Below are 27782 nucleotides of genomic sequence, written 5' to 3' on the forward strand. Positions count from 1 at the left end.
TTTAAACAAAAAAATCAATTTCCCACCCCTATTAGATTCCACAAAAATTTTAAGTGATCTGAAGAGCTGTAGGCACAGGAATCTTTTTAATAGGATTCTTCACAATATGGCTAAAAATGAGCTGCTTGGTGGAGGTTTGTGCTCTCAGAGTACGTTTCTAGTTGAAAAATGTATCTACGAAGGTTGTCAAAACCTTTGGACAACCTCAGTAAGGAAATGAGGAATTTATACTTCAAGTTTGACGTCAACACATGAAACAATTACTCAGGTATAAGATGTTAGATTTACTGAATTATTAGTGGATAACATAAACCTGGATAAAACTACAACTTTAGTTGTTGTTGAGATATTTTTCATTATTTGGGGCAGTAAAATATAAGTAAGACTGCATAAAGGCCTTGAAATTCTTGCTTGGCCCCTTAGCCACTAATTTTGATTTGCTAAAACAGACAAATGAAAGCAAATCAGAAAAGCACTCGGAGAGCGCAGACCTCTGCCAAGCAATAAATTTCCACGTATAATGCAGAGTCCATTTCAAAATTCCTGTGTCCATAATTAATTCCAGATCACTGCCAAAATTAAATGAATAAGTAAAAATCACAAATATCTATTTGGTAGTTTTTTGCGTTAAGTTGCTAACAAATAGAGACACAAATAAAACTAAAAACAAAACCTCTTTGGCAGAGATAAATAAAAATTGTTTTACGAAATACAAAATAAGGAAATGGCCCACACAAAATACAGTGTCTAAAACAAGTTGTTTACGAAGTGATTCTTTAAACCTCAAACCAACATTTTGGTCTCTTCTGTGAGGTTCTACATCAAGAAATAACTTGCTGACCCAAAAGAAGTGAACAGTGACACATAATGCTGACATTGCATTCATGGTGCACATTTATGAACATGAAATGTTGCATATTTGTGTGGAGATATAGGAAAAACCTTAATTCACAAAACAAGGCTTTTCTTGGAGATCAGCAGCATGTCACAAATTCAAGAAAGCAAAGTTACGTTTCAGTAACTTAAGATAGGAAAAAAAAAACTATTTCATTCAGTTTTATTTTACACAAATAATGTCTTTCAAAATAAAATATCTGTGCTTATTGTTCCCTTCAAGTTTTTCATTCCTCTCCTTTTCTTATCATTTGATGTTTTCCTTCTTCTTGAACCACTCCCTATCACTACTTCTCCGACTGAGGTTACTTTCGAGTTGGAGAAGTGGTTGGGTGCATCATGAAGACCACGAAGCACAGACTGGTGCTGACTACAGCTGCCAGTGAAAACACAAGACTGTAACAGGATAATGAAAGAGAGAGCGAGATCCCCTCTGATCTCTGGTATTTTCCTCCCGCTTCAGTCCTCACCTTCAGCACTGAAGCAGGAGGAAAACACAAAAGGGCTAGTAAAATACTTCAAATGGTGGAGTTGTTAATAATGAGATGTAGAGTTTATTAAGAATTTGATTAAAAAAATTAAGCTTTCCTTCAAATCCCACCATGTTCCTACTAAATCATCGACATTACCTTTCTTTGCACAAGTTTGCCGATGGCACTCTCTCAAAAGTCTCCAATCAATACCTGAAACATGACACTTAAAACTACAGACATAGAGATGGTAAGGTTTGAAATGGATAGTCTCTCTGATCTGGCCAGAGTGGGATTTATTTTCTGGTCTCACCCTCCATTTGTGAGTCTTGGCAGCCTGACTGGGAATTTCTCTCCAGTCTCCAGGGTCTTCTGGGGTGTAGCATACAAGTACAAACACAAGAACATATATAAAGGGATGAAAAGTGCAATGAAAAAAAAATTAGGCAGCCTTCATCCTTTTTTTCGTATGTAGATAGAAAAACACGTTTTTTTTTCTATTTAGAAACATTAGTTTGTTTCTTGCGTTATGGGCCTGTTTTATGTTTATATGATTCACACGTCAGTGTTTTAATAATCAAACACGTAATTAAAGCCCATTTCTCTTTGTCAGGGAGAGGGACTGGACGGAAATGAGTTGAAAAGCCACCTGGAAATCTTTTGCTCAAGATTATAAGAAAACCAACCACCGGTAATGAAAAAAACCCCCCAAAAAAACAAATATAAATAAATACATTTGGTTACATCGTTCTTCCACAGTAATGGAAATGCACGCATTTGTTGGTTTAATACTCAGTAAATACAAGTAACTTAGAATTCATAAGTTAACTGGTTAAGGTTATTCCCTAGTAGCGCTTTCTGTCAAAAATGTATTCAGTTGAATTCACCTAAAAGGAGCAAAGCTTTCAGTCATTTGGAATAACGCAGTGAGCATTGAGGTCATGTATCAGTTGACAGTTGGCTGCATAATTTATGTCAAGTTGAAAATCTCTAGTGTCAGACACAGTTCATGCATACACCATGGCTATTACTGACTGACAACCAGACAAAGGTAATAGACTGTAATAATGTCATACATTGCACAATGATACCTTCTCCACTCAATTGCTTGTAATGGAAGCATGAGAGAGAGAACACCAGACCAGTGGTGGTAAATGGTCTTATTGGGACTGTGAAACAACAAAAGAGGAATGTTAAAAGAAAATGACAGTTTCTCTTCTTTTTTCCAATTACTATGAATAAAATCAAATTAATGAAGTGAGGACAGCCAAAATTAAGGTGAACTACATAAGTCTTGTGTGAAAAACTAAGTATAGCCTTATCACAGAAAATGTGAGTTCTACCATGAATGGTACATTTCTGAGAAATACTGGTATGTGTGTTTCCATCCATCAATCCATCCATCCATCCATCCATCCATCTATCTTCGGCAGAAGATGATTATAGGTGAGAGTAGGAACATAGATCGACTGGTAAATCGAGAGCTTCGCTTTCTGACTCAGCTCCTTCTTCACCACGACAGACCGGAGCAGAGTCCGCATTTCTGCAGATGCCGCACCAATCTGTCTGTCGATCTCATGCTCCATCATTCCCTCACTTGTGAACAAGACCCCAAGATATTTAAGCTTCTCCAATTTTGGCAGGACCTGACTCCCGACCCGGAGAGAGACCATGGTCCCACCCTATTCCGGCGGAGGACCATGGTCTCAGATTTGGAGGTGCTGATTCTCATCCCAGCCGCTTCACACTCGGCTGCGAATCGCTCAAGCGAGAGCTGGAGATCACAGCCAGATGAAGCCAACGGGACCACGTGATCTGCAAAAAGCAGAGACCCAATCCTGAGGCCACCAAGCCGGATCCCCTCAAAAGCTCGGTTGCGCCTAGAAATTCTGTCCATATAAGTTATGAACAGAATCGGTAATAAAGGGCAGCCTTGGCGGAGTCCAATCCTCACCGGAAATTAATATTTTTGCTAAATACCAGTGCAGTGCCTCCTTTGGTGGGAATGGGGATATATTATTCTAATGGTTTGGTTTGTTTGACCAAAGTGCAATGGGAACACAATCCCAATCGGACAGGGTCTGGCATACTATCGTGATGTGAATGTACACATCATTATGTAAAGAATATTAACATTTGGGCATGCGAACACTTCAGAAAACTATTATCAGTTAACACAGTTTGCCACTACATCTGCAGGTTCAACCTCTACCATGCAAACCTCCACCATGCAAAACGAAGCCATACATCAACAAGACCCAGACACATTGCCAGCTTCTCTGGCCCTAAGCTTATCTGAGATAGACTGAAGGAAAATGGAAAAGAGTGCTGTGCTCTCACAAGTTCACACTTCAATTGGAACTCATGGATGGATGGTTATCACCACAAAGTTGAAAAAACAGCATCTGTGATGGTATGAAGTTGCATTTGTGCTCATTATCTGGATAACTTGCATATCTGTGAAGACATCATTAATTCTTAAAGGCACAAAGTTTTTAGAGCAACATTCTGTATCCAGCCAACATCTTTTTCAGGGACATCCCTTCTTATTTCAGCAAGGCAATGCAAAGCCATATTCTGCACGTTACAACAGTGTGCTGTAGTGAACAAGACTACAAGACAGGTACAAGACTTGCCTGCCTGCAGTCCAGATCAAGATCCCACTGAAAAAGTGTGGCGCATTATAAAGCGCAAAACATGATAACAATTTACAACTTACGCAATGTCCAAACTTCAATAGAACTGTGGTTGTAGGGTGGTGGGACCACTTTTAAAATAATTGGAGTGCTTCATTCAGAGATTCTTCAGTGAAGAAAAAATTCAAGACTATTTTCAATTTTCTCAAAAGTTTTCTGTCTTTTCCATACCCCCCGCCCCTTTTACAAAAGAGGGGTAATGGATTTGAAAATCATCATTGTGGCATCATGCTTCTGACTGCAAACAAATCCATCTAATTAATGGGATTTTCTTTTTTATTTGGCCTAATAGCAATATGTTCTCGCATCTGCACTGTGGCATCTGACTGAAATTTAATACATAGTATCAATGTCAACATATGCTTAGCAGAAAGTTGCTCTGATGCAAGGGAGGCATGTAGAAATGAATGTGTGGTTATAAATCTCTCAGTTACAGATGACGAGGCACTTAAACACTGTTCCAAGAGCAGCAGACTGAAGCTCTATTAAACTGCAACAGCAACGTGTAAATATGACATTTATGGTCTTGTACTTTCAGTTATAGCGGTGAATAAAAACAACTATAAAATAATACACAATAATTGCATTTCAAACAATCGTCAAATGATTATGTAATAGTTGCGTAAGCCCAAGCGGAAGGTTGACAATTTCTGCTTGTTCTGCAGCCACAGAACCTGGCCACCTTGCAGTCATCGAGTTGATTATGACTGTCTCTGTATACAATGTGAGGCCATCTGTCCAACAGCTAAAGCTTGCCGGAAATTGGGTCATGGAGCAGGACAATGATCCCAAGCACACTTGTACATTTACAATAGAATGACTGCAAAAGTAAAGACTAAAGCTTTCTGATTTTGTGTATGACATTCTGTAATATAACATCTTTTTCTACCATCTCCCACTAATAATATGTATATTTTTTACTTTATTATAAGTTGTGCAATCTCACATTTTTAGTTTCATAACAAGGAGTAGGGTACCTGCATATGATCCAGTTCTGTAATATTGTCATCAGAACTACCCTGTATATTATATTATATTGAGTCAGTCTCATATTATATCATATCATATTATATGTATATATATATATATATATATATATATATATATATATATATATATATATATATATATATATATATATATATATATATATATATACATGGTAAATTTAACTAATTTCAAATGCTGATATGCTCCGTGTTTTGCCCTAAAGTGAAATTACTGCTTTTCTTTTTAATCCTGGCTGATGTACAGTGGGTTACCAACTGTAACTCAGTATTATTTGTGTGTGAATGTCTGTGTGTCTAGATACACTTAAGTGTGTGTGCATGTTTGTATTCTGCCTGTCTTGTGTGCATTGCGGGCACACGCACTGGTGTGCGAGAGGTGCTCCCCGTTGTGTCGGCCGCGCCACTATGCCATCTGGAGAGGAAATCGAGTGTGAAGTACAGTATAGTTTGGGACCAAGCTCCGTGGCAGCGGCTCAGCAGTTAGTTCATTAGTTCCAAACTTCCAGGGATTAGGAGAGACTCTCTGTGGCAGGGAGGCAGGGGGGAGTCATGGAGGATGGAGGGACCCATGTGGGGAAAAGAGAAGGAAAAAGAGAAACACCAGGAGGAATACTGGACCAAAGGGCACTAAGAGACAGAGACAGAACATGGGGGATGGAGAGATAAACATTTTTAACCCCGAGGACACTGGAGAGGGAAGATGGGCAAAAGAGAACAAGACGGCGAGGGAGAGAGGAGGAGAGAGGACAGGTGTAGCCGTCAGTTCCGCTCCAGGGTTTCAACCTGCCCTCCCTATTCCTCCACCCCACTGATCATACAGATATGATGATATGTGTAAGAGTGTTCGAGCAGTCAGCCTTGTCTTCCCCCCCTACTCTCCTCCTCCTTCTCTCCCCTATAGGTCTATGGCGACAGTTAGCAAACTCTGGGTGGCTTTTACTCCCTGTCATATCTCCCTATCTTTTAAGCAACCATTTCGAGTCGGAGTTCATAGATTCCTGGAGTCAAAGCGGGAGGCAATTAAAACAGACATCCCTGGGTTTTTCTTTTAAAAGGAGAGGCCACGGACTAATTCTCACCTCAAACTTTTTTATGTCAAAAACGTCTCTTCCTGTTTTAAGGTGAATGATTATGAATAGAAGAAAAAAAAAATCAATGATCATATAATAGGACAGTGGTGGGCAGCTGCCCCATTAAGGGCCTGTCTATATGCATATCCAGTGACTAAACCTCGCACTTCAAATAGTCTATTGTGGTTTTTGCCAAAACAATGTTTCAGGATGGCATTTAGAAAGCTCACTCTGTGCTTTGCTCCCATTAGACATGCATTATGAGACTGACTCATTGTTGAGGCCTCTCATGTCTTAGCAAACCCACGGAGCAGACTGTGTGGTTGTCATGGTGAATATAATCGCAGCTAGGTTATACACGGTAGAAACTATCAGCGCAAACACACTCACATTATAATTGCTAAATCTGTCCCCCATTTACAGATCAGCTGGTCCCAGAGCAGATCTTATATTGACTTCATAAAAGGCTGCTTAGGGATAATATTTTTGACACAAAATTGAGGGGCATGTTCTCAAAGCTTCCTACAAATTTTTAACAATGGTAAACTTGTATCAGTGCCAATTTCTCAATTCAATTAAATATTTCAAAAAGATATTAGTTTGGAAGTGTGTCCTGCAGCATTTGGCTCTGATATGAATTAAGTGATGCCTACATAATAGGTTGTTGATAGATCAGCATTGATTATTGGTAAATTAAAGATTTATAGTTTTTATGATAAATTAATTGAAACTCAAATATAACATGAATCAGATGTCATCAGAAACTGGCTCCAATTTCAAACTTGACCTGATCTGGAGCATTAGGTAATAGTGAATAGTCCTCGGCAATGCTGTGCAAACCCCAACAAAACAAAACAATATGACTCAATATTTTTTAAAATGCCATATTTAAGAAAATTACAAAACTTAAAAACATACATCAAAACAAAAAGATAAAGCATTTACTCCAGTGTTGTTGTTTGGCTCCTGTATAACCAACAGGTGTACACAACACAATATAAGACTGGGTGTGCCAGGTTTTGCAGGATGTCTAGCCATACTTAAACAACTTTCATATCAATGCTATAACAGCATCCTCTGCTCTACATTGTTGTACATTAGGTGTGTTATTGCTTAATCCTGTCAGGAAAGTCATTTGTGTTATGGCAAAACTAAGATTTGAAAAAGCCATTACTGAAAGCAAGTACCGAGTGTGTCAGTAAACAATAAAAACCATAGACTGTATATAATAAGATGGACGGAGCCTCCGAGACATCACCCATAGGTATCTGAAGAGCTGAATTGAAGATCGGTGGGCGGTTCCTACCATCACCATCGCGCTGTGAGCGTCATGGCAGATGATTGACTTTGAGCAAACTCCGAGCTAGGAGCTTACAGAGCTAACCCGGAGATAACAGGAGATAACTAGCTAACGGAGGTAAGCAGGCTAAAGCTAAGTCACGTTGTTAACCAGCTAAAAACCGCGGTTGTTCTGCGTTCTTCTTACTTGAAGCAGGAGATCGGGTACCTTTGAATCCAAAGGACACGCCCCTAAATATGCTGGATTCTAGATTACATTACTTTTAAACGGACGAGTTAAAAAAAAAAAATTACTCCCCCCACAGTCGCATGAAGGTAAACCTGACCTATTAATCCGAAAATGGATTTTTGAACCAGGCTGTAAACATGTTTATTTGTACTGTGAAGTTGGCCTTTTAAACATGGTAGTCTATGGGGATTTGCTCTGTTTTGCAGCCAGCCCCTAGTGGATGAAGGGGGAACTGCAGTTTTATGCACTTCCACATATGCTTCATTTTTAATCGCTTGCCATGTTGCCGCTTGATAAAAACACATGCACTAAAAGTATAAATGGGAAAATGTGAACAAATACAAAAACATCTGTACATGTAGACAACCATATCATTAAAATACAAACATGTCCCAGGCGTCACATAGATGCTTAAGTCCTTACAATAGTAAATATAAATGTGTGCGGAGTTCCATTTCCCCACTCCATATTTTGCTTCTTCCAGCATACCCACTCTAATACAAAAATTTCTTGACAACAAGCGCACAATATTTTGTCACGGTTCTTATTAAGTAAATATGGAAAATGCAATTTTAAGCTTCTGTACCAACAGAGGGTTCGCAGGTCCTTAATAAACACTCCCTCTCTGTTGGAAAACATTTTAAAAAGAAGTTTGAAGATATAAAGAAAAAAAGGAAATCACACCACCACAACACAAATGATTTCCTAACAGATATTAACATTTGAAACAATTTCCAGAATCTTAAAGGAAAGTAGCCCACTCCTGTGGCTTTCCAATTGTCACAGAGGGGAAAGATTCCTCGAATGTGATAAGTAAAAGAAAGAATGCCAGTGAGGAAGGCAAATTTAGTAATCGAGCAAATTATTAATTTCTATAAAACTCAGCGCAACCAAGAAAACATATTGGGGCTTACAAGATTTTTCCACACTGTGCTGGAATCTACCATTAAAAAAAAGTACTTTGATGCAATACTCCATACAATGCAGCGATGACAAAGCAAAATCAGAAACAGAGAAAGTAATGGAACTATTAGGCACGGAACATTTGACGTCCAAGGCCATTTTCCAGAAGTTATTGTTGGTATTTTGATGTGCATTACTCAGAGAGCTACAATTGGAAGGCAAAGTGGTAATCACGCTGAGGGACATTATTCTACATTTTAAAGGAATGGAACTTCCCTGTTGCTAATGCAATTCTTCCCTTCAATTGTAACAGCATATACCAACTTGACAGGTGGAACTCAACACCTAATTGCTAACAGACCAAAAAAAAAGCCTTTTAAGAGACACTGGAACTAAAATGAATGCCATTTTCAAAATATGCTATCATTTTCTGCGAATATCCAGTGTGTCTGACTTAAAAGCTTATGTAAATTATGGGCAAAGGAAGTAGGTTGAAGCAGAATACTTCGGACAAGAGTCCATCATCTGCCCTCTCTTAACCGAAATACCCCCTTCTGTGTTGCATTCCTCTCCACACTTCCCTTTAAACACATAATAAAGACTGAAGCTCTGACATCCACCAACACCATAGCAGGGTCACAGTTTTAACCTGTCACTCACATAGGCCATCATCTTATTGTCTTTGTCTGCTACAGGAACAGCCTCCAGCCATATCAATCATCTTTATTATCATGACTTAAAATCCTTTGTTAGTTAACTTTTTGCCTGGGCCTCTCCTTTATCCCACTCTCCAATCACAATTTCATGGGCAGTTCAGCTGGACCAATAGGGAGGCTGAGTGGGCAGGAGGAGAATGCTTTTAACCTGCTGCATCTGGTGCTTTCCCACTGCTCACCCAGTGGGACATGGTCACCTTGCTTTAAATGTCTGATGAAGGGGGGACACCACTGCCTTTCGACAAGTATAATGGAGCTGTAATGTGCTTGTTTTAAACATCTGCAGTTTTCAGTGATTAAGACGCAACACCTGTCTGAGGGAGGGAGTAGAAATTAAAAATCAGTCAGGATCCCACACACATTCTCCTTGCTATTCTGTTCATGTCAAGTTTCATTTATATGTTGGAGTCTGTGCTTTTCTGTACCTTTTTGGAGAGGGCCACACCATCCTCACAGTCCAACACAGCGCAATCGACATCCAGTGAGGCCAGTTTCTTCAGTTTCCGTTCATCATTGCCGGGGCAGTAGAGAACCGCCCTACGGGGAATGTAACGCAGCAAGGAACCTGCAGAGTGATGGTGGCAACGCCGTGCTTCAGTATACAACCGCCACGCTGTCGGCAGAAGCCAGCCGCTCTCCCTGTCAGCACAAATGTGTACATACATAAGAGCACATTGACACACTAACGTGCATGCTTTCTGTACAGCACAGGTATACACAACACTAAGGCAGAGACACCATGAACACACAAATACATGTCTTTAGTGCATATATTACTCAAAAGCACACACTGTCAATACAGAGCTGAGGGCAATGAATAATTAAAGGTTGTTGCTGCATTCATAATATATACAGTCTTGAATTACACACACAGAGGCAGGAGAAGGAACATTCACTTGGAGTGAAAGTGTGGAAACATTTTATATAAGGAGATGTGTTTGCCCTTCAGCTGTTCATTAAGTTCTTGTGAGACATTGACCTGTGCTTTAGCGCTCTTTGTTGAGAAATTTGACCAAAACACCAATGCAGTCAAATGCTAATGATACCACTACACTGATTATACAGACTGGTAGAAAGTAAAAGAGTATGGATCTCAGTAGTTCTTTTAGCCTAAGTCACGGGGAAGGAAAAAAAACAAACAGATATTTGTGACCATTTCAGAGACAAAAACCTGTGTCAGTATTAACATTTATGGACAAATCCCCAATCACAAATGTATCGTTTCCGCATGATGCTGAAAGATGCTGGAAGTGTAAACGTAGATACTTTGTGACTGTTCAGTGTCCAATTATACAATGAACTGCAAAAGAGATGCAGCATTTAAGCAATATATTAGCTTGGACTGATACAGTAAATCTTTAATCCAAACTATTTATATCCATTTACACACATACTCCACATGAGTAAATGTCAGTCACATTTACGCATGCGGTGGTGATGGTTCACTTGGGTTCACACCAGAGCCACGCAGACGTTAACACATTGTCAACACAGATGTTTTTTTCTCTGTGAGATGAGATGATTCAGAGTTTACTATTTGTACTGCCTCTAAGGCCAAAATAAGCCTCAGAAACATAAACTTTCTCATAAGTTAACAGTAATTGGGGGATCATTAGATTCTATTTTGCAGTTAAACATTGCATTTTTACAAATCTAAGATGATAAAATATTAGCGTATTGTAAAATTGCTCAAAATATTTATTTAATATTTAACTCTTCTTATTTTACATAAAAGCAACCTCACGAAAGAATATTACTATAACTAATTAAGTAGGTTTGCAGCTTCGTTGGTTAGAACGTTGAAAAAAGTATCCAATTGTTACACAGCTGTTTTTACACATGCAATGGACCCGTAAAATGGTCTAGAAATGTTCTGAAGTGGTACCATGTGTGAATAAATATGTGTGCATTATTTACTCCGGATATTTTTTTTGGGAGATTGTGGCCGCTGTTAAAATCGCTGGAAGAATTGTGGGAGAGATAATGTATGAATATAGGGACTATAAGTTCAGATGTGTGCAGTACAAATATCAGCATAACAAGAAGCTTCATCTTCTTTCTCAACATGTCGTAATGAGATCACAGTTACTTCCACAGCCCAATTTTTCTAACACGTCCTCTCTTGTGTGTGTTCTGGACAGATGTTCCCCTGCACCACCTGCCTCTTATTTCCACCCAAGAGAGCACATCTTCAGCAGAAAGTCTCCCACTGAAAAGTGTCAGCATCAATTGCATAAAATACCAACTTATCCATACATTTTCCTGAACATCTTCAGGCTCATTTTCCTCAGTCTGTTTCCTGTCTATACATCAGCTTGTTGACAGTCGTTACCTCAAAATATCTGCATGAGTTAAAATGTTTTTCTGTCACATTTTGCCACTGTTGATTTGACAACAAACAATTGTAAAGAGAACAGGTTCCTCTGCATAACTGTTTGTGGCCAAACCTTCATTTGTGAGATGATTAGAAAAGTCTGAGTAAACATTTAATTTAAACTTTGTAGATTTAACAGGGATGAATATTAAGTCACTACAATGTTTCATGCTCTGCCAAATATGGGTTTCTCAACAGCATACAACTTTTGTTGTATTGCAATTGTTAAATAAAATAGAGGAAGTACTTTTATACAACAGCTGGAATTCATAAACAGGAAGAACATATCTAATGCTCAAACTTGATTGGCATACAGCAATGGTTTGAGGGAAAATCAAGGACAAAATGGAGGAGAATAAGAATAAGGAATAATAGAGAGAAAAATCATTTGTTGATAAATTAAAAAAAAAAAAAAAATAGAAAAAAAGTAAAACTGTGTAAATACACAGTTTTACTTTTTTTTCTAATTTTTTATAAAGCAAATGCTTTATGTCCCAGCAAGCGAAATCATGTTAGTATGATCTGCCTTACTTCCCTGATGACATGAAGTAAATTGGGAAAGCAAAATCTGGAAAAATTGAAAGCATAAAGAAAGAAGAGTGGTTGAAATCTTAAAAAAAAAAAATCACTGTGAATGGATCAGGACGTAGATTTAGCACTACTTTATCAACAATAAATACGGTCAATGTTTATAAAAAAGTATGCAATCATCAGTAATTATACTCCCTTGTTAAGCTTGCTGTGTTTGAACTTTCCTATATAATCATTAAAGCTTAACCACTTTTTCATGATGCCTTTTCTTTCCACGCCCCGTCTGAAATATCCAAAATACATAAAGTATGTCTCCACAATACAAAGGCTGTATGTATAATAATGGTCTCAAAGGAAGGCCAAGACATGAGATTACAACAAAATGAATCCAGATATATGTTACTGTTATAGAATTAATTCACCATGAACAAAGCACATAATCTACTGTAGTTACCTCCTTTAAAAAAAAAAAACAAACAAGAAAAAAAATACAATGTTTTAAGAACCAGAAAATAAGAACCCAATTAATCTAGGAAATACTGTAGTAATGTCTGATGAGAAACTAGGCGGAAACAGAAGCTAAAAATGAAGTGAAGTACACCTGAGCAGATTTACAAACACTTTAATAGAAGCTACAGGTGAATATCTCAGGAAACAATTGGCCTTCTTTAGAAACAACATGAGGATCCAGGAAGAAGTAAACATCATGAGTGGATCATAGAGTGAATACTTCACTACAAAACCCCCTTCATCTTCATGTAAACTACCAGGACCTATATCATTCATTTCAAATAGAGGCAGGATCATAAGAGAACACATTAGCAGAGTTATTTTGAGCTGGAATAAATTTTTTGACCACAAAATCCCAAAAGTAAGGCATGCTTTACAACTTTGTGTTTTTTTGTTTTTTTTTCTTCTTTTTTTGGTTAGTTTTTGGCTATTCTTTGGCTGTTAGCTCACATGGATTTTGTCCCACAGTGATGAGGGACAAACACCTTGTTTGTGTGCTTTGCTTGAATTGGAAAAAATTAGCATACACTCCAAAGTAGGGCTGGGTGATATGACCAAAATCTCATATCCCCGATATAGCTCATTTTATATCCCAATAACGATATACATACCAGTCTAAAATTGTTTGTGTAATTTTGTGTCAGTCATCAGTTGTCAGATGTGCTTGGCAACGGCAGCAGTGATCTCCTTCCATCTGAGGGAACTAAGACCATATGAGGTTTCACAGTTAAACGCCTGTTGCAGGGTTTGCGTCTGGAGTTTATTATGAGCACTTTCACCATCACTTGACGCTGCTTTTGCACCTTTTGCTCGTTGACTCTATTCTCTATTCTTTATCCTGATTCTTGCGCAGGTGACAAAATGAGTTAGTCGTGTCGGAGTCCATTGTTGGGACTGGGAGTTAGTCTGTTGTCGGTTCCATGCCGGTCTTTTTTATATCCAAACCACATCCATGCGGCAGAAATTGCCCCTCTTTTAGGAACAAGCTCATCGGTTTGGGTTGGCTGGTCATCTTTTAGTGAATTATCCTGCTCTAAAACACGTCTGCTACCGTGTTCCTCCATGTTTGTTTATATATTGCAGCGTGCATGCGGTAAAGTGCATCTTGACATAAAAGACTGCAGTAAAGCACCTTATTGTGGTGTAAACGATAGAGCCTCATATGAAACAATAGATATTTTCTATCGTCCAAACGATATATATTGTCATATCGCCCAGCCCTACTCCAAAGTAAAGCTCTAAAGAGCTGTTCTTGTGTTTTTGTTACATATCCATTTCATTGATTGCGGTTTTAATCGTCTTGCTTTGATGTCAATGCTTGGTTGTCTTTTTGCTCAGTTTTTCCCAGTAATTTTGATGTGCTTGATATCAATACTATCAATAGTTTTATAGGGAGATAGTGTCCTTTGCCAATAGAGCATGAGAAAGCAAGCAAGAAAGGGAACATCCCCTCTGTTAAAAGAAGGGGCTAAGTTATTCTCTTTTCTTGTCTTTTACTCTCTTAAAGAAGCTTAAGTGACTTCAATAGCCACTTAATCCTTTCAACTACACTTCCACATGCCCTCCAGTCCCAATAAGGCCTAATCTACACAGAGAGGTTGCAGTGGTAGTAGGCAGTTAAAACCAATTCAGAAAGCTTCAAGCACTTTAATTCTTCCAGGCAGAAAGCCAATTTACAAAAGGCTTGGGAAGTTGATGGGAAGGTCTTTACCTAAATTCATACAGACCATAGCCCAGTTAAGAAAAAGAAAAAATAGGTTGAGCTAATTGTAGGTACAAAAACAGGAGGGAAGCTGAAAGAGATGAAATTATTAAAAAAAAAAAAAAAAAACTGACATAAAAAATGTCATGTAAAAAGGGGAGGTACAGTGATGTAGGTGGTGGGATGCAAGGAGTGTAGGGGGGTCGCAAAAGGACGAATGTTACTAGCATGATAAAATAGCTTTTATGTTAAGGAAAGGACATGTGAAAATGTGGGCCTGGTCATTATATTCAAAATAAGTTCTGGTAATGAAGCGGTTACATTACAGTATATGTCACACTGGGGGAGTATTGTAATAGTTTTTTCTACAGTTTAAAAAGTACCTCTTTTTCATGATTATTTCAAAATTATTATTATTAATAGATTCCTGTTTTTAGTTTATATAAATATTTTATTATGAGCCTCCATATCACGGTAAACAACACAGCCCAAGAGGAACAACCAGCAGTGATAGAAGCTTCATTTAAGTTATCCACTCAGCTAATATGTAGGTTTATGGGTCAAATATCAAACATTACCACTGGTGTTAATGTTGGTCCAATAATCAGATCAAAAAGGCAAATGTGAATAGAAAATAAATAAATAAATAAATTAAAAAAAAACACTAAAGATATGTAGTATCCTGTGGAATACAACCCCTGTGGGTAGTTAGCATCAGGGAGACCCCAGAGCTCTTGGTCCAGAGGCATCATATGTTTCTATTTGTTCCCTTTGTATGTTTTACATCAAGGATTACAATAATACAGGGTTGTGTGGCCAGCACATAGCTGTAAAGTGCATGGATTTGGTCACAGTCCCTCTGTTTACTGGTGTGAGATCAGAGGTAATTGTGAGTAAGTGGGGTTATGGTGTTGGACAGGACTGGTTCTTATTAGCAGAGAGACTGTAGCAGACCCAGACCTGGTGGTACTAAAGGGGGTTTGTATGTGTTTGTATGTGGTAGTATTGGGGCAAGGGAGAAAGGGGGCTAAAATTTGTTAAGAGGTGGTCAAGTAGGTGAAGGGGCATTAATCTAAGGGTTTATTGTAAATTTCCATATGGTAATTTTACTCTATGTGACAGCTTTCCATGGTAGATGAGCAGTAATTTCCATGTGTGGTTTTTTTTTTTTTTTTTTTTTGTAGATGCTGTAAGGGATAATACCACAACAGGTATAGAACTATCAATAGGACTTCAATTCAACAAAAAAACCCTTTGATGAGCTGTCAACATCTTTGTACAGTCCAACTACAATAACCCACTTTGAACCACATATCTCTGAACAATACCTCTTATCCTCTCTTCTTTCAGGTTACTGCATTCCTTACGCGCATTTCCATCATTTTCCCATTCTTCTGTCAAACAGCAAAGACCTGCACAGCATTAGAGAGGTATTGTTTATACGGTGGCTGACATTACACCATGATGTTGTCACTGTGACACAGTACAGTTTAAAGCCACTGGTTACTATGGTCAGGCAGGCAATTTTTTTTTTATTATAGGCAGCTTGTAGTAATTGTTACATTATCATGACATGATGATCACCGTTTCTTGTAACTCTACTGGCCTCCACATAACACATAATAGCCTAATTCAGGTAGTAATATTCATCCTACTACATGAATTACAGCAGATAACAAGAGGCCCACTCAAAACCAGACCCTGATGACAGCACCCTCTCAATATGTAGATTTCTACAATTATCTCCAGCATGGCGGTGCAGGCAGAAGCTGTGTCTAAAATGCACAAAATTAAACATCTGTATTTCTACCCCACAATAATCAGCTATGTCTTATTATGTATGCCACATTATGTGGTCTGTGGTGCTTAAGAATTTAGATTAAATTTTGTCAAAATAAAAGATGAATAAAGAGTAGGGAGGAAATCGATGTTGCTGAAGCATCAACAAGCCCTCCGCCTGCAGAAAGCTGACTGCGGGTGGGGAAATAAAATGGTCAAAAAGTCATCAATATTTACCTAGCATCACGTACCTGCCTGTCTGACACTTTGTTTTGTAGAATGAAAAAGAGAGCTGAAGCACTCCACACACATAGCCCTCTTCCCAGCATGATGCTGTAATGTGTATGTTTTCTTCTTCTGTTTTTTTCTACACCGCCTCAGGACTGAGGACACAACTGGATGGTCGAAAATGTTGAAAAATTAACCAGAGACACCCAAGACAGGGAAAGGAAAGAATCAAACACTTTTCTTCTACTCCTCTGCCCCCTGCTTCTTTTGCTTGCCCTCCAGCAAGTTGGCGCTCAGGATGAGCAATCCGTTCCCCTCCAGATTAGATCAGCTGGGGGCTCTAGTGTTTAGAGGGGGATAGCCTCTATTTCATAGACAATAGCATGCCAGACATGTTACTATTTGTTGATAATGTCTATACTCATTGTGGTGTGTTGTTCAAGATAAACTTCAATACCGAACAAGAGCACAGATTTATAGGAGCTATTCCCCCTTAGTAAAAAAAAAAATGTTCATGAACAATTTAACCTCCTTTAACTCAAGCCTGGAAACGTGCCATAAATATTTCTTTTCTTTTTTTAATGCCCCAACTTTAGATCATATTAAAGGTCAAACATCACTCTTCAGTCAATCCCAATGACACAATTCCTCACAATCTACTAAACCCTTTACTCATCCCCCCATCCAGGTCCTCTCCCTTTCCAGTCTCATTAGTGTAGGTTTTATGCCTTAATCTACACAATGAGGATGAAGTCATGGCAGTTATCTTCAGCAGCCAATGTCTGTCTACCTGTAATCCTTCTCAAAGTCCCCAGCTTTTTACCAGCTCACAAATCGGCACACAATGCTTTTCTGCAAGGCTTCAGCCGTTATGCTCAGGGACGACAGCAGCCCTTTTTTCTGCCCCCCTTTTTTCTCTCATCTCTTCACATCAAACTTGGTTGAATCCACCTCCTCTTTAAAAGAACAGAGATGTCTCAATCTAGATCTCAGGACAAGAAAAAGTCAGAATGCAAAGGGACAGAAGTGCTTTTGTCTGCTATCAAGTTACAAGCTGGTTTTGATGGCTGCAGTTTCCTTTCCTTCCATCTGTCATGACCTACAGGATCCATCAATTTGTGTCTGGATTCAGTGTTCTTTAACTCATGCTGCAAGATAGTTAAATGAAGTAAAAGAAAGAGAATTGCAACAATAAATGTGTGCAAAATGATGTAGTTTGGATTTCAGTTCAAAGAAGAAAAAAAATCAATGAATATATCATTAAAAGTTCATAAAGAGAAGGGCTTTAAAAGGTCAAACAAGTCGCTCAATTTGAGGAGGGCATAAGGGGGTTAGCTTTTAACTTAGCATTTTTATTGACTCTGGCAAAACAAAATGAGCGGGCTCTGTAGGATTGTGTGCTCTGCATTGGTCATTCTGGCCCTCAGAGCTCCATTGTAGTACTTTAAAGAGAATGAAAGGAAACCCCACTGGTGGAAATGCAGTGGAACAGCCCCACAACAGGCCACAACTGTTCCCTTATGCATGAAAGGAGGGGACATAAAAGACAAGATGGACTTCTGAGGTAGGGCCAAAAACAAAGGCAACAAAAGTGCTGATCACGAGGGGATGACACGACTCGTCTCGGCAGAAGGAGCAGGGAGAAAAGGGGGCAGGGGACAATAGCACTCCCAGCCAAATGACATGATGAAGAATTGAAAAATCCACACAAGAAGTGTCTTCTCAATTCACTAAACCCACAAGAACTGACTGACTGTCGGCTGAGGGGGTGAGTGAGCCAAAAAAAAAAAAAAGAAAAAATCCAAACAACAAACAGCAAAAAAGGAAAAAAACCCAGCTTTTTTCTTCCTAACTTTCTTTCCAAAATCTTCTGCTGTTTTGGCAAACAACTTGGCAACGGGAGAGACAAACTGGGGTGGTGGCTTTAGACAGCACACACCAAACCAAAACCAAACTAAACCAAACCTAATCAAAGCATGGTGGTTTCCACTCCCGCAGCTTCCGTTTTGATGTGTTGGCACTCTGTGTCTCTGATCTCTTTCTGTTTGGGGCCTAAGCACAATTATGCTACTGCCCAACCTCCATGGAAACAGTCAGACGGACAAAAACACGTTTGCTCTCATTCAAAAAGCATCCTTGTTTTAGTGACACAGCGCTGCTGATATTTGAGCCAAAGATTCATAAGTCATACTAAACACTTTGTTGATGAGAATGTTTCCTGCCAATTTTCATCCAGCCCCTAGGCTGGGAACAACTTTCTCAAAGTAGAAAATAAATACATGCATCAAAATAAAAAGTATTTGTGTAATCAGAAATAGATATGTGGTGGCAAGTTGGTGACACATACTTTAATAATGTATCCTGCAGAAACATAAGGTTATGAGATCAGAACGGTTGTGTTTATATTAAAATATAATGTTGCCACATCAAATATCATGAATTGCAAACGAAGAAAAAAATGCATTGTTTTGCAAACGGAGACTCCTTGTCCTCTTAAATTAAGGACTAGAATTACTTGTTAAGCCAACTCCTAACAGTGCACTCCACAGGTGTAAGCCTTCCTCCGAAGTAGCCCGAGGGCTGTCCCACAATTCTTCACACATACCCATGGGCCCTTTCACTAGCTATCACCCTGTCTGATTAATGGATCGATGTGGGAATTGATTAGTGAAGAGGAGGTGGGATTAGTAACATAGGTCAAACGTCAATAATGTCCCCGCGACAAAAGGTGGAAGACGTAAAATGTACCAGTGATAGCCTGCAGCCAGACCTCTACCTATCAAAGCCCTGGCAGGGCCAACATAAAGGCCTCAGCACATTCTCCAGCCTGCCTTGCCCTCCCTCTTCACTGCTCCTTTTCTTTTGGTAATGTTGTCTGTTAAAGTGGCAGGAACCATTCTGGGAGCTGCTTGTCAAGTCACCTTCATAAAACAAGCCGTAAAGCAGCAAATAACAGGCTTATATGGCTTCATTATGCTGGCTATGCAGGATCACAGCCTTGGGCCGAGGGGTGAAGGGTTTGTGCCGGTAGTGGAGAGGCAGGAAGAATGTTGGCGGCACAGCATTATTCTCATGGAAGTTTGTTGTCAAATCAGCTGATCATCATTTTCCTACCTATCCAGCTAGATAGGGTGCACTCTCCAAACCTGTCACTTAGCAACACAGACAAATTCAGTTTGGAAAAGTTATGACAGCATAATACCAGGCATAGTCAACTGACCCCACATCCAACCTCATACTGAAATTAATAACTCAAATTTGAGCCTTTGACTAAGATTTTCCCTGATCAAGCACAAACAATGATGGTGTAACAGAACAGTTAACGACTTGGGATGAGGAGGACAGGGCCAGATGGAGCATGCATCTGCGACAGTAAACCTTTGGCCGCAGCAGGGTTGGATATGAGAGAAATTCTCATCTATTTAATGCAAATAATTTTGGCCCGTTGCACAACCTGACAGTGGGGGAGGCAACATGGTCGATATTTCAGGTTGTGTTTCCAAACATCTCTGCTGTTTTTAGTGGAATCAGTCATGGATGCCCAGCATAGTCTGATCCAGAAGGTGAAATAAACAACACAAACATTTGGGAAGGGGGCCATTCTTCCATCACATATACCAGTAGTCATCCTCTAATCTGTTTTAAATGTAAGTCCAGTTTTTTTGTCTTTTTTCCCCAAGGGGTAACGTTTTGTTTTTTTTTCCCCCAAAAGTGCAGCATCTGACATGTATAATTATCGTACATTCATGTTTAATGTGTGATCAAACTTATAAGAGACGTAGAGCTTAACCAGAACTATGTATAATCTGCTGATATTAGCAAATCAAATATGCAGCACCGAGGGCTTTTAGAACATCTGGTTGGCAAGCTTACAATATATTCGTCATGATAAATCTGACGATATGTGCATATCTGTCATGCATACATCTGCAGTTGTGTTGAGATCAGTTACTTATCTCTTTAGGGAAGCTGTAAGGCGGCACAATCACTGTGATCACTGTATAGTTAATTGTCACCTCCATCAGCATTAACACTCTCTAACATGCTAAACCAGAGGGGGAAAAGGGGGGAGTTTGACTGTGCAGCCCATTTGAAGGCTGACACTTGTTCTCTTAGGGGTGGTTTTTGGTGTCAGGATTACAGCGCACAGGAGAAAAAAAAAAAGAGGCGGGAGGAGAGGTGGGGAGCCTTCCCCACAACTCACGTCACCAGCTCTGTGTCAGAGAGAGAAAGAACGAGACAGGGAGCCAGGGAGGATTGATTGGTGTTCACGTTTAAACAGCCTCTCAACCAATGGCAATCCAAAAAGAACAGCACACATGGGACCATCTTGCCTCGACACCCTCTCGTGGGTCAACTAATCCAACCCTCTCACCTTTCCTGGATGCGAGATACACACTGTGACTATGTAGTCACATGAACACAAACCAGTCACATGGCCTAAATAGGTCTGCTTGGATACAAACCCTACAATGAAAAACGCACATAAGTTTGGCAATGGTTCAGTGTGAACACCCCCCCCCCCCCCCCCCACACACACAAAAACACACACACACACTATATCTATTACACATATTTGGCGGAAGGCCAGAGGGACTCGAATGTGTCGCCATCGAACCATATGGACACACACATCTGAACCTAATCTAACAAACACTGCTGCACACAGACACATATTATAACCTGGCGACGGGCACACATATCCGGACTGCTAAACAGTATTGCCATCTTGAGCCCCCTGGATCAGTGGGGCCATCTGATGCTGTAGAGCCTGAATGCATTAAGACTGGCAAGGAGGTGGCACTTTCCTCTTCAGTTAGTACTGTTACATAACCCTCCATGATATGAATGCATTAACAGTATTAGTTTGTCAGGTGAGAACACTTCTCACTTTTCATGAGCGGTGCCGAGGAAAATTTACACATTAGATATTGTTGCTACAAGATGTCGCATGCAAACAACTATGCATCACATCTGAGCTGAATGTGATAAATATCTGCTAATTTTAAGATATGGGAGTGTCTAGTAAAATCTACTGCAGTAAAGGAATTTGTAATTGGAAAAATGAATGGGAACGACGGAACAGGGGTCAAAGGGTAAAACATTTGTTAAGTTTGTGGAATAAAGAGAATGAAGCACCACAGATGAATGAGCATTAAGAGAAAAACAATGTGTGGAACATGCAACTATTTACTCTAGGTTGTGACATGGTGAGTGCTGGACACGGATATGGAAAAGAAAAAGAAAAAAGGGAAGAAAGAAAAAAAAAGGTAAACAAGAAAATAAATCAGATCATTCGGCTATCTGGCCTGCGATTTGAAATGTATTTCGACTGCTCTCTTGCCCCCACCAGTTCACAAACCGGGGCTCAGACACAACAACACTCCCATATCCCTCATTGAACTTCAGAAAACAAGTCTGACAGATGGGTGTACAGGATAGATCAACTCAGGAGACCAAAACGTATTAATGCGTTTTATGACTGACATTTGGATTTGGAAACTAAAACTGAAAAAAAACAGACTAAGAAAAAGGGGCATCTGTGGTATTTATCTTATTCCTTCTCTTGTGGAGCAAGCATAGTCTTTTGGATCATATTCCAATTCATTAGTTTACACACACACCCCCCAGCCAAAAACGTGCGCGCATACACACACACACACACACACACACACACACACACACTTGGATGCGGGTAATAGTCACACTCCACGTCCAAGCCTCTCATATTTTCCCTGTAAGTTGCCTGTGCCCCCAAGTGGTTGAATATCATTACTGCATCTCCTTTCCAGCTGCATCAGTTTGAAATATTCACACTAAATGACTTAAACAGGCAAAACCCTTGAAAATTTTTCATTTACTGTCAAATTTACTCTTAAATTCAAACCTCTGTCCTGGAAAACTAAGTGAGGAAAGTGACTAAAACAAGGAAGATCCTCAGTAAATGCAACGGTTATTTTACATAATTCAATTATAGAAAAACTCATAAAGACGGAAAACTGAAAGGAAATTTCATGGTCAGATGTGTGACTGTCATAATGCTGTTTGTGAATGAATTTACTAAACACATTTTAGAAAAAAGAAAGAAGAAAAAAATAAGTTAACATACTTCTGCTTTCTTTTCATGTCTTTTAGGGATGGATGCAGATAAATCGTCATTCCTGTGTCAGAACTGAATGGTTAGATTTTTGAAGGAGGAATTTGAAGTAATAAAGCTGATGCTCCCCATAGTGGTTTAATGACAGAAAGTTCATTCTTTTACCCAACAGGGATGCCTTTTGCCCTCAACTTTTGCCCAGCCCCAAGCCTTTAATTAAGACTGGCTTAGGCCTGACTGATCCTGACACACCAGGAAGTTTCTTGAAAATCTGACAGCCAAAACCATGGGAGTATTATATAGGCCACAACCCCCCATAGACACCCACAGCCCCTCCCTGAAACTCTACAAAAAAAACAGAAGACTGTAAGCTGAAAGAGCCTCTAGTCAGCCAGTAGGACCAAGAATTAATAACTTACACTTATAAAATTTTGCATTAACCTTTAACCTCTACATCAAGACTTTACATTGTCTAAACTGATTATTGAATTTGTGGTTTTTATTAAAATATTAATATCAAAGTAAGACAGAGACAAGAAACTGCTTTCTGTATAAAACTGCTTAAATAAATTGCACCACTTTATTTATTTATCCACATGTTTTCTGTAAATGGTAAATAAAGTATGTAAAGTGAGTTATTTATTTATTAAACTTGGGATTTGTTTTGGCCAATTCCAGCAGTTTCTCCACATCAAACCTACACACACCCACATCATTAATTAACAACACATTTCCTGCACCATAAGCTGTGATGCATATACAAAGCTGGGACCGTGAGTTTGTCAGAGCAGTGTGTTCTGCAGGTGCTGTGCCACATGGAGAGAATTCCTGTAGCATCTTTCACTATAGCACATCACCTGATGAGTCAGTGAGCGCAAAGGAAGAGCAACAGCTCTCCAAACACAGCCGTGAAGTTTCGTGGGGTTTTTCGATAGTTTCACAAATAAGTTACAAGATCATATTAATACATTTAATGTATTTTTAAAAAAAAAAGCTAATACAAATTTAAACTCTAACACAATAAAAAGCTAAGATCGCCCACAGACAGCACTTTTACACCAAACTAACTGACAGCTGTATGAAGAGTTTAAATCATGAAGTAGGTATTAAAACTGACTTGAGTGTGTACAGCATCGCTCACAGCTGAAAAGTACCAACGCAACTGATAGAAATATATCAACTTTACACTTACATCCATTACTTTCTTTATCTGTCATGACATAGCTCATAACAACACACAGGACTTTCAGTTCATACAAACCACCAAGGAGACTGCTGGGTCCCACACTGTAAAGCACACCTGAAGTCACCACACCATCATGTCAATCTATATGAAAAAAGGGCATTTCCCCTTTTTGATCATTCCATCAATTTCCATAAAACTGAGGCAAAAGTCTAACAGACTAATTTTCAAAATTACACTGCTCCAGGTAAAAAATGAAAAAAGCTGCACCAGTGGTTAATAAATATGAAGTGCTCCATCAAATGTGTTGTTAGTTTAACTTGTATTTAATTCAGGCACTTGGACTTTGTTGTGAATACTTTACAAGTTTGGATATTGTCTTACATATGACACCAATTCTGAATGCAAAGCTCTACTATGTTAAAACTGTAGAAAAATTAGATCAAAGCTGACAAAGACAGCTGACTTAAAATAGTCATGCTGACATACTTTTTCTAATAGTCATAGCAAACCCACATTAAGTATCATAGACTGTGTTGATGAAACTGGCTGAAACAACAACACAAGCACAAGCACAATTTGGGAAGCGACAGGAAAGAGCAAGACCCTACCATGGCCTATTGCTCCAATAAGGGTGTGGTGTGGGTGGGGGTGGGCAAAAACCAGAGCCCCTTCCTTCCCTTTCTGGGAGGACCATGGAAACTAAAACTTATTGCCATATTTTCAATCTGTTTGACATCAAATCAGTTCAGGACCACATTAGAACAATGTTTTCAAGTCCTCAACACATTCCCCAAAATAGATATTTTAGTTGACAATCTATTGTTTTTTTTGTTTTACATAAATTCATTTTTTAAAATACTACAAGGGATACCAAGTTACATGTCATGGTTCTTTTTTATAGTAACAACCTGGGATCTGGAGCTTCAATCTATGTTCCGTTACATATATTTATTCTTAGCTTTTTTTTGGACATAGTTTAAACACCATGGCAACAACCTCAGTTTGGTGATGGAATATACCCACCCTCTATAGCCAAAAGTAGAGAAACAATAATGAGCACTCACCTCTTTCAGGCATCTTGTTTCCCTTATACAGGATTCACTCAAAAGTGATGCTTTTGAATAGGCTGCAGCTTGACACTCGTAACTGTTGCGACAAAGTCAATGGACTAGATCTAAGATCAGCTATGCAATTTAATTGGTTGACACCTATGCTGCCACTTAAAGATGCAGAATTGCTATCAGGTTCTTAGCCACATGGTACACTAGCAAATCCAAACAGCAGACAAAGAATTGAATTCAGCAGCAGCAGACAAAGAATTTAATTCAGCAGCACAAGACGTCAGTCAGTTCCAAGCAGATGAGGAAAAAAACCCCACAGAAATCTGAAATGCGTACATGTGAATGGACATAGAATTGGATCCATCAAAACAACAAGGTCATCCAAATCATATAAGCTATGAATATAACTGTGTATCCTAATGATGGAACTGAGAGCCAAAGAAACTTCAGACAGCTGGCAGGTTTTCTTCTTCTAAAAAAGCCATTAACTGGCTTTTTTTTTTTTTTTTTGTCTGTTTTTGGAGAAGCTAAGAAGTACATACCCCAAAGTTGGTACTTCTTCTCTCCCCCACAAACACCCCTTATATGCCTTCTGGGGGCTGTATTGGTGGTCAGAAATCATAGTAGGATGTAGGTCATCTTGAAGTTACCTGTGCTACTTTTTGCAAATGAATACAACTTTATGTCACATTTCAAGAGGAAGAGCTTAAGAAGAAATGTGGGTACTTTATCTAGGCTGTTTATTTAGATTAGTTTAATGGTCACTGGTGATTCCTGAATACAACAAAAAATACAACATGGAGGTTCAAAATCAGGGCTGGCACAGTCAAACTTATCCATTACTGGAATATACTGTAGTGAAAGCAGATATCAGGAACAGGAAGTCATTAAAAAAAATTCCATTTGGAGTAAGTGAAAGATTTCCTGAACAGGCCAGAATGGGCGTTGGCATATTGTTACTGGAAATGCCTGCTGATTGACACGGGGTATGACGGGTGTCATGCTGCAGACTGTTTTGACTGGATTGTAGCCTAATGACGAAGATTTTACTGAAACATATGTTGTGGAAATTCTAACTGAGGTCACACCATGCTCCAAAGAGGTTGAAATTCTGATTTATTCTTTATCCAAGAACCTTAAAACTTGATCTCGAAGCTCAGAAAACTAAAGAAAGCTGCCCGAATTTTCCATCCAGTTAAGTATCTGGCTGCAGGGTTTGTCCCTCTCTTAAGGTCTCGTAGTAAAGCTGGACTTCAAAAGAGTCTTATCACTGTCACATTCTCTTAGAAGGGAACACAGTAATGGAGACCGGATGCACAGGCTTACACTAGGGTAGGCTAACGCATGGAGAGGAGTGAAGAAATGCTTTGAATTTTGCCTTGTAAAGGGAAGAGCTCCTGTATAGGCCTCCTGACCTTCCCACTCCACTTCCTTCCTGACAACTAAAGGAATGCTGTGTCAGGTTTAATAAATTAGTAGGCACATGCATTTGGCAGCTCTCTCAGTTGTCTACTTTCGTATATGAGAAATTCCCAATCAAGGCAATTAGTTCTATATTAACCTACAATGCAGTGTGGCCACACATGAAAACAGACTAAGATACTGTATTTCAAATATAATTTAAGTCTTCAAAATGACCTATTATATGTGTCTACTTGGGAGTCCTTTATTGCATTAAATCTATATTTATTGCCAATGTTATGTAGCTGTTTTTACTGTGAAATCCCAATGCCCTGACAGCAAGCAGGAACCCATAAAGTGATTTAAGAGAAAAATATTAAAACAACTTTACTCTTTACAAATTCAAAATCACATACTACACTCTTTAAGAGGAGATGGACTTTACGAAACCATGTGGACATTTTCACATAAAGAAAACATCTAACAAGGTATACTAAATAACAGCTTTCAAATGTTATTTCCTCAGTGCTGTTTATGATAGGCAAAAGTATAAACCTTTTTTGTAGGATGAAAAATGCCTTTAAAAATGCAAGACACTTTCAGTTATTTATTTTTTTTTACATTATACCACAAACATACAATAGTCTACTTTTGAAGTGGATCAAGAAGTTCCATGACAGCAAGTCTGAAATCATTTGTTTCCCGTGCACAATTTCGGTATAAAATTTTAACTTGACGTATTGGCAATGTGTTTGACCAAGATCATCATGCTTCAGTGACTGTGATGGTCACCACACATGGCTGTTTGAAGCAAAGAGCAAAATGACTTGTCACACAATAGTAAAGCCACTGTGAAACCAAAACAAGAGTGGTTAATTCAGAGCTTTGGTGATTCAAACAATGTCAGAAACGACCAAAAATGCATCTGACACTTGCAGTGAACATTACTGTAAAGCTGTGTGCAGTTCCACTTGGGTTCTTGGAGGGACCAGACACATACTGAGTCAATTCTGCAATTCTGCTTAAACATGCTCAATTGGGTTGAGGTCAGGAGACCACACTGGCCACTCCATTTTCTCCAAATTTCTCAACCAGCCTTATCTGATGTGGCCGGGCATTATCATCCATCAGCAGGAAATCTGGCCACATTGCCCCTGCATAAGGTCGAACAACAGGCCTTAGGATTTCATCCCTGCATCTCTGTCCAGTTAGGCCACGGCTTTCAATGACCACAAGATCTGTCCTGCCTCTCAACGAGAATTCCTCCCCACACCATGACTGAAGCTTCCCCAAATTTGTCATGCTGCACAATGTCTCCAGACTATCCTGCACCTGCCCAAGAAGTCTACACAGAAATGAGACTCATCAGTAAAGACCACATTGCCCCTGTCATGCAAGGTCCACCTGCAGTGCTCTTTTCCGAATGGCAGCCATGCTTGCATGTGTGCTCTAGTCAGAGCTACCCTCAATGCTTTGCAATGCAATGCTCAAGTCTTTGTACTGTTTGAGTGCAAACAAGCACTCCTGTTACATGCTGCTGTTGTTCTGCAGGCTGACTGCAGGCAAGAATCGGTGAGGAATCTGTCTTTGGCAGGTGTTGTAAGCTCTCTGTCGTCCACCACAATG

At 39.2% G+C, this 27782-nt stretch overlaps 1 protein-coding gene across 1 annotated transcript in view; it reads right to left on the minus strand.

The window, feature by feature from the left end:
• Positions 1 to 27782, minus strand: part of clybl (citrate lyase beta like) — a gene marked incomplete at its 5' end in the record, with an annotated part of 71704 nt that overhangs the window by 24389 nt on the left and 19533 nt on the right. Inside the window, one exon of the mRNA XM_079253740.1 lies at positions 9713 to 9926. Coding sequence (XP_079109866.1) covers positions 9713 to 9926 — 214 coding nt within the window. The remainder of the gene's footprint in view (positions 1 to 9712; positions 9927 to 27782) is intronic.

Source organism: Telmatherina bonti (genome assembly GCF_933228915.1).
Source record: "Telmatherina bonti genome assembly, chromosome: 15".
In the NCBI taxonomy this organism is placed as follows: domain Eukaryota; kingdom Metazoa; phylum Chordata; class Actinopteri; order Atheriniformes; family Telmatherinidae; genus Telmatherina; species Telmatherina bonti.